This window comes from Sinocyclocheilus rhinocerous, unplaced genomic scaffold (assembly GCF_001515625.1).
Source record: "Sinocyclocheilus rhinocerous isolate Xijiao unplaced genomic scaffold, SAMN03320098_v1.1 scaffold2165, whole genome shotgun sequence".
NCBI lineage: Eukaryota > Metazoa > Chordata > Actinopteri > Cypriniformes > Cyprinidae > Sinocyclocheilus > Sinocyclocheilus rhinocerous.
The window spans coordinates 157571-165339 of record NW_015653115.1 but is presented as its reverse complement, the minus strand read 5'-3'; the positions used below and the strand labels follow the sequence as shown (position 1 = coordinate 165339).

The 7769-nt window shown below is 34.8% G+C and overlaps 1 protein-coding gene across 1 annotated transcript in view; it reads left to right on the top strand.

The window, feature by feature from the left end:
• Positions 1-7769, top strand: part of LOC107715574 (raftlin-like) — a 22113-nt gene that overhangs the window by 8613 nt on the left and 5731 nt on the right. The window contains exon 5 of the mRNA XM_016521717.1: positions 5747-5850. Coding sequence (XP_016377203.1) covers positions 5747-5850 — 104 coding nt within the window. The remainder of the gene's footprint in view (positions 1-5746; positions 5851-7769) is intronic.

Sequence of the window (7769 nt, the reverse complement as noted above, 5' to 3'; positions counted from 1 at the left end):
ACATAAAATAGTACTATTATATTAGTATTAATATATTAATATTTTTATTAATATTAGTATTATATTACATATATCATCTAGTTGCCTTTTTGTTGGTTAATAAATTAGTAGTTAGTTTAAAAAAATGCATATTTTTTCACATTCACAAACAATATTTCCACATAATATAATGTATGTGTATATTTGTTTTTTAGTTGCATAATAAATTGTTAGTTAATAAATACATTATTTTTGAATGTGCCTATTTACTTAATTTCAATATAATAATTTCAATATAATTTTTATTTTTATATATGTCTTTTATATTATATATAAAACATAAACAGCTAAATAAATACATTTTTAAAACAATAAATATTTATTAATATCATCATTTCTAATTATACCTATAAATAATATGGAATTGTTTAATTGCATGCATAAATCTCCAAAGCACTTGTACGGAGTTACTGAGCCATGTTTGTTCAATACGAGTCAAATTGAGCGAGGACTCTATTCTTGTCGCAAAGGAAAATCAATAGGCAGAGTAACCTTGGACGTGTAATGCAATGAGGGCGCTCGGTCGCTAGAGCTCAGCCCCTGAAACACAACCGCAAAAAGCAGTTTTCCATTTTAGATTTCCTTGAGGAATAATCCTTGAAGATTTACTCACAGCAACACTTATTAGTTTTGATCCACTGAGAAAGAAATTGCCTTAACAGCCTTTTATCACAGTCGTAGTGAGCTCTCCGTAGATAAGGCTGCGTTATTAAGAGGAGAGCAGCAGACTTCAGAAAGCTGCAGTGCAGTCCGCAGCACTGGAACGTATGGATGCCTATGAAGTAAAACAGGTAATGATGATAAAGTTTAGAATAAGAAACACAGCCATAGTTATGAGAGATAAAGGTGCAACTGAAAGATATCCTCCTGGTTTCACAGATTTTTTTTTTCTTCTAAGGAACATTTATAAAAGACACTTAAATGTCCTAATTGAACGTCACAATTGTGAGATGTAAAGTTAAAATTAAAGAAATCTAGTGCAATTATATACTTTAAAGGACAGAAATAAATTGGCTGTTTTACTCTAACATGGAAACGCCTTGCATGAAAACAATTTAAAAAGACTCTATTTTAAAGTGTTTCTGTAAAATAATTTCTGTATAAACATTTTTATTTTATATATATATACACACACACATGCATACAGACAGACAGACATAATTACAGACAGACAGACAGACGGATAGATTAAATTCTGGCTAACTTCTGTTTTTGCAGTGTTTTTCAGATGTGACATGCTGACATTGTAATGACCTAGCAAACACAAGTGGTGATAATCATATTGTTTGTGAAGTATAGACACTGCTTTACCTGTATAAAGAGACCTGCACATTGTCTAGTCACTAAGAAAAAAGGAAATTGTAATGATTAACATGAATATGAAAACCGTTACCGCAGTGCTTTATGCATCCTATTTCAGGAAGATTCTATGAGTAAACACAGACAGACCGAGGCCTGGGGACATCTGGAACAAGTCCACCGACTGCTAAAACCAATCCCCTGCCTGTGGCATCTAAAGACGCAATGTGAAATTTAGTCCGATCTTGTTATGGTTTTCCCGTCTAGCTCTAAGGATTTCTTTCCCTTTCAAATTATTCATGTCTATCTAAGACTTGTGTAACTACAGCAGCCTCAGATTCTTCTCGCATGTTTTGAAGCATGCTGACGTCTGTACAGTCTAAACTCTAATCACTTTTACCCAGATCCGTTTTCTTGAAAGCAGTTCATTTTTTAGAGTGTATACTACTTGGATTGGATTTATTCAACTATAAAGGACAGGAATAAAATGGGGGGGGGATTCTCACTGAACCCTGATGAGAGAGCTCTAACAAAAGTAGAAAGTTAACTAACTAAAGTTAAAGTTAACTAAGTTAACTGCAACTATATAGTTGACCGTCTGAAGCACGCAGCGTAACTGTTTTAAAAAGTTACCAGAAACCAGAGCAACCTCTGAGCAATATCATTTTCCTCAGGTGTTATATATTTAGTATATAGTTAGAGTAGAAGGTAAAGTTTGAAGGTCAGTGCGGTCACTGAAGCGGTGTGACATCTAGACTGTAGATAGACCATTAAAACACAACCTTTGGCAATGTAACCTTTATGGCTCCTGTGGAGGTGAGAAAAACATGCGACCTGCCATTTCAAAAAACACTTTTCTTTGTCTGTGTGAATGTGGCTGAACTACACGACTCGAAAACGAAAAAAATCATGCTTTTCAAATCTTTCATTAGTCTATTTCCAGTAAACTGAGCTCATGGTAACTTTATGACGTGTGTGTGATTTAAATGCTGCAGACAGACGGTTGCTGTCAGGCCGTGTGGATATATATATATATATCAGCGGCAGCCGAACATCCATGACAGATACGGCGTTCTGTAGACCCTGGCTAGAAAAGTGTGATAGAGGTGTAAAATAAGCCCAGACTATTTTTAGTTGTTGAGAATGGAAGTCTGTGAGCAGAAATCTGCTTCTTTGACTGAAAAGGTTGAACACAAAAATAGATCTCAGATCTTCTGGTGCAATCTTTGTTTTTTGTTTTTTTTACCTTAAAAATGTTTTGATGCTTTGGAGGAAGTTTGAGGTTGATACGATTTTTAATGTTTTTGAAAGAAGTCTTGTCCTCTCAAAGTTGCATTTATTTGATCAAAAGTACAGTACAAACAGTAATATTGTAAAATAATAATAACATTTTAAATAACTGTTTTCTATTTGAATACATTTTAAAATGTCATTTATTTTTGTGATTCATCATTACTCCAGTCTTCAGTGTCAGGTGATGCTTCAGAAATCATTCTAATACTGATATTATTAAATATTATTGCCAATAATATTTATTATTATTATTAGCAATGTTGAAAACAGATGTGCTGCTTAATATTCTTTTGTAACATTATAAATGTCTTAACTTTTTTAATCAATTTAATGCAACCTTCCCAAACTTTTAAAACTTTTATTTTTGCATTTAAAGCTGAGTCTCAGCAGTAACGCTACTGGAAGTCATTTCTGGACCATTACTGCTATCGAACAGGTTTCCCAAATGCTCCCCATGTTTTCTATTGGTTGGTCAAACAGAAAACAGTCCCGCCCCCAATTCACACCACTGGGTCGAGTCAATGTCATTTTTGAAAGCACACAATACTACAACCTACAAATGACATAAAAAAAATAATAAATAAATGACAATTATGTTAACAAATAAATAAATAAAATCGCACACATCAGCTTTTAAGTCAACATGAAATCACAATTTACCCTATCTGTGTTCTTAATATACATACATACATCTTAATACACATCTTATTGTGAACGATTCATGCACGTTATTAAAAACGGTCTTTATAATCTTTCATTTAAAGTCGCTCTACCTCTAAAATGTTTTTCCATCCTGGATGACATCATCATCCCCTCTTGCCTTTCCTTTAACTCTCCCCATCAAACCACCTGACTCCATTCTCTCTTTCACAATCCAATCAATTACTGATTTAGTATGATGAAATTTCAGCCAATGTGTTTTTTCTCATCAATAATCCGTCTTCACTCTGAAATGCGCCATATTTCGAAAGCTGACTTTCGTGATGACTTTCCGACTCTTTTTCTTGAGGAGTCTTGGTTCTGCTCTATTTCACTGACCTCCCTGTTGAAAGAGTGTAGCACTTCAACAGCATCTAGATGTTCACACAATCCTGCCGCAATGGAAAGCCATTAAACAGACCATATTTTCTCAATTCTTCTCCGCTTTTAAGTCTGCGTTGCTGTTTACAGGGTTCACTACTGGGACCGCTTCCAACAAAAACCTCTTCTCACATATCTGGATTCCCCAAAGGCTGCCGCTGTGGTCTTGGCCAACGCAAATACCCAAAAACCATTGCAACAGAAACCTGGGCCTCTGAGGTCTCAACTCACGACCCACAACAATGTCATCCAATCTGGGCAAAAGGGCTTCATAACTAGGAAGGGTGTTGAAACAAAACCTCCTCAAAGGACTAAACTAAGACTCTGGCTCTGTCCCAAAATCAACATGGGCAGTGTTTGTGTAGGCTGTTCTGAAAGGTAGACAGACTTTAAGGCAGCCTCACATGCATTCTGCTTCCTGAAGGCAATCCCACAATGCATTGTAAGAAAAAATAAATAAATTCAATACTGTATATATACAAACACACACACACACACACACATAACTGATGAAAATATGTAAATAAAATAAATGAAATCATTTATTATTTTATCAATATATTACTAAATTACTAAATATATTACTAAATATTAATAATATATTATGTTATTACACACACAACACACACACATAACTGATAATAATATGTAAATACAATAAATGAAATCATTTTAAATATATATAAACATAATTATACAATTTACATAATTAAAAACGATATATTCAATCATGTAAATTATGTATAATTATATATTAAAATTATACATATTAAAAATGTATAATTCTTTAAAGTATCAATTACATATATACATGTACATATATACATACATTATTCAGATTTTCAGTTCAGACAATCTGAAACTTTTATTTATTGAACTATATATATTGTTATTAATATTAAATATTAAAATTTAATATTAATATAAAATTTATTTCATGTAAAAAATACACACAATTTTTAAATGTTTCAATTATAAATAATAATACTTAAACCAATCTACCTAATTTTTCCCAATGATTGTGTGTGCCATGTTTTTTTTATGCATATGTAGAGTTTTTCAAAACAGCCTCTAAATATTATTTGAGTTGTTGCTTTAGAAGACTGCTCCAAAGTCATCATGTTGTTATCTACTCTGAACTTTCCACAGTGACCCATGTATAACCGTATAGTGTATTCATGCAAGACTGTGCCAAAACCTGTGGCATATTATTGCAAGTGAAGCATTATCATGTAGAGCTGTCTTGCGTTATCATTATGAGTGTGTGCGCATGGCTGACACGCGACATGGTTTCCTTTTGAGGACAAGTGCCGTTAAACCACACTGACTTCCTGTGCGCTCCTCCTGAAATGAGAGTACAAGCATTCTCTTTGAAACCACAGTACAACCCCTAACTGCTCAAAACAACCCTGTTTGATTAACGCTGCTCCCTGAATCACAGAGAAATACATTCATGAGCTCTTCATACAATACATCTTTTATTTCAACATCTGTTTTTATTACCACAACAGATATTAAACCTTAATTTTTATCACTCTGAATTTATTTAAATTGAATCAGACAAGTCCCCGGGGTCCAAATCAAGTTTCAAGTATAGGCTCAAGTAAACAACTTTCGGTCTGTTTTTTTTTTTCTTATAAATGAATGGGTAACTATGGTAACTAGGATTTCTTTTCTATCAGGCTAAACCCACATCCTCAGTATATGACACATTTCTGACTATCTATCTACATAAATGATCATTTCAATTATTTAGATTTTATTAATAAACATCCTTTATTATGAAACTTCCAAATATCTACAAGTTATATGTTGTTTAACCTTTTAAAATGTGCAAATATTTGAATTATAATGCCCATGCAAATAACATGAACAAAAGAGCAATAGAGGGTGGATCTTAACAGAGTCACCATTTGAAATGTCTTAATATACGCCTAAATATTTAAATTTAAAGTCCAAACCTCGAAACAGTTGTTTGCTACTTAAGTGTGACTTTTCTCCCTTTAAAGAATTTTTTCTACTTTTTTCTTTTCAGGGTTTACAGGTGAAGACAGACTATATTCCCCTGCTGCAGTCGCTGGCTTCATTTGGATGGAGACTCACTTGTGTGCTGCCTACACCCATCATCAAGACGAACAGGTAACGTTATTGCCTTAAAGTTAAGTATTATTTAACTTCTAGGTTCATACAGTTTCTAAAACTGCAAAGGTCAATGAAAAAAAAATATTTGTGTGCAATATTAGCTGAAAAAGCTGTAAGGATGCATACTTTGAGAATGCACTGGGAATAATACACTATCCAGACCCCCTTGGCATACTGTTTTCAACATACAAGGATTTGGTACACACTAAACCAAATCTCACTATTTGTACTATATAGTACACAAGATTAAGATTAGTATGCAAATTGCAGTGCAGCCATAGACTTGTGGTATGTTCAGCTAGACTTCTAGCACTATGGGAATTCACATTCATTGACAGCGATATACAGCAAGAAAGAAACCAAAAATCATGCATTTTCAATGAAAGCTGGTGATCTGCAGGAACACGAGTGATCACTGGGCATTTAACGAAGCAGAGAAAAATTAACTATGCAAATGGCGAAGCAACGCACCAACAACCAATGGAAATGACAGCGGAGGTCATGTGATCCATCTGCTGTGAGATGCTGTAGTTGAGTGTAGACAAGATTTCACTACTCTGTCATGATCTGTCTCAAGCATAGAGGAAAGAAATGAAGCATGGAAAATATACAAGGAATTAAAGTGAGTTTGTCTCATGCATTGATAATCATGTTCCTGATATGATGTTTATGCACTGCCGTAATTTATATTCGAAACACTTTCCTCTGCAGTATGTTCATTTTAGTGCAGCCTGAAATGAAGGCGGACACAGTTTTTGTTTTATCAAGCTATATTTACTCAGTGCAACTTATAACATCCAAGTGAAAGATATAACACCAACATGTCAGAAAGAATCACTGAGTTGGAAAAAGGATCGTAAAATGACTTGATCAGGTGTACCGAATCACCTTCTCTACTGTGATCAACTGTGCTCATTTTGATTAGCTCAGCATGAAAAGAGCTTCCCAGGAGCATTTCAGTCATTGGTAGTGCAACTGAAGCAGACAATCAACTATGGGTGGCAAGAAACTGTCAAAAGATCTCCGGGATAAAGTCGTGGACAGGCATGGATACATCTCCTGACTTGTGAAAGTTGGCTCCTCAGTCTGATAACAATAAGAACGCGAGCCGCAAAGACGTTCCTGAGACACAAAGATAACGGTGTGCTAAGCAAAGTTTCTTTCAGCGCTTTGTGTTTTCTGTTCTTAAGTCACTCTCCCTCGAGGAAACTTAAAGGAAGCATATGTCTCAAGATCATTTGACTATCAGATGCGCTCTCTTCTCAGCTCGCTCGGGCTACAGCTGCGCTTACCTGCAGTCGTGAATGCAGTGATGGACAGCTGTCTTTGTTTGGATTTCATGTGATTGTGGTGGTGATGTTATGATAACTCAGTTTCACTGATTCATTTGATCAAAAGTAATCTCATTTAGTAAGATCATTTTGATCCAAGTAATTCCAAACTTCACGAGGCAGACAACGACATTCTGTGATCAAATACAATCAACTTGTTAACACGCTCCACCCAGTGCATTTAGTTATAACTGACATTTACGGCCAGCAAAGCAAAATGTAGTAAAATTCGAATAGTGCTTTTTATTTTTCGAATAATAATTACATATCAAATATTCGACTATTTGTGCAAAGCCCTACTCCATACCTGATTAAAGAGCCAGGAGGAGTCACATGCAGTCACGACTGAGCTTTGCCAAAACACACCTTGAAGATTCTGAGGCAGATGAGACTAAAATTGAATTATTTGGCCTCAACACCAAACGATATGTCTGGCAGAAATCCAATACAGCTCACCATCCAAATTACAGCATTCCTCCAGTAAAGCATGGAGGTGGTGATGTCCTGTTATGGGGTGTTTCTCTGCAGCAGGGACTGGAGCACTTGTCAGGATAAAAGGAAAAATGGATGGGGCAAAATACCATC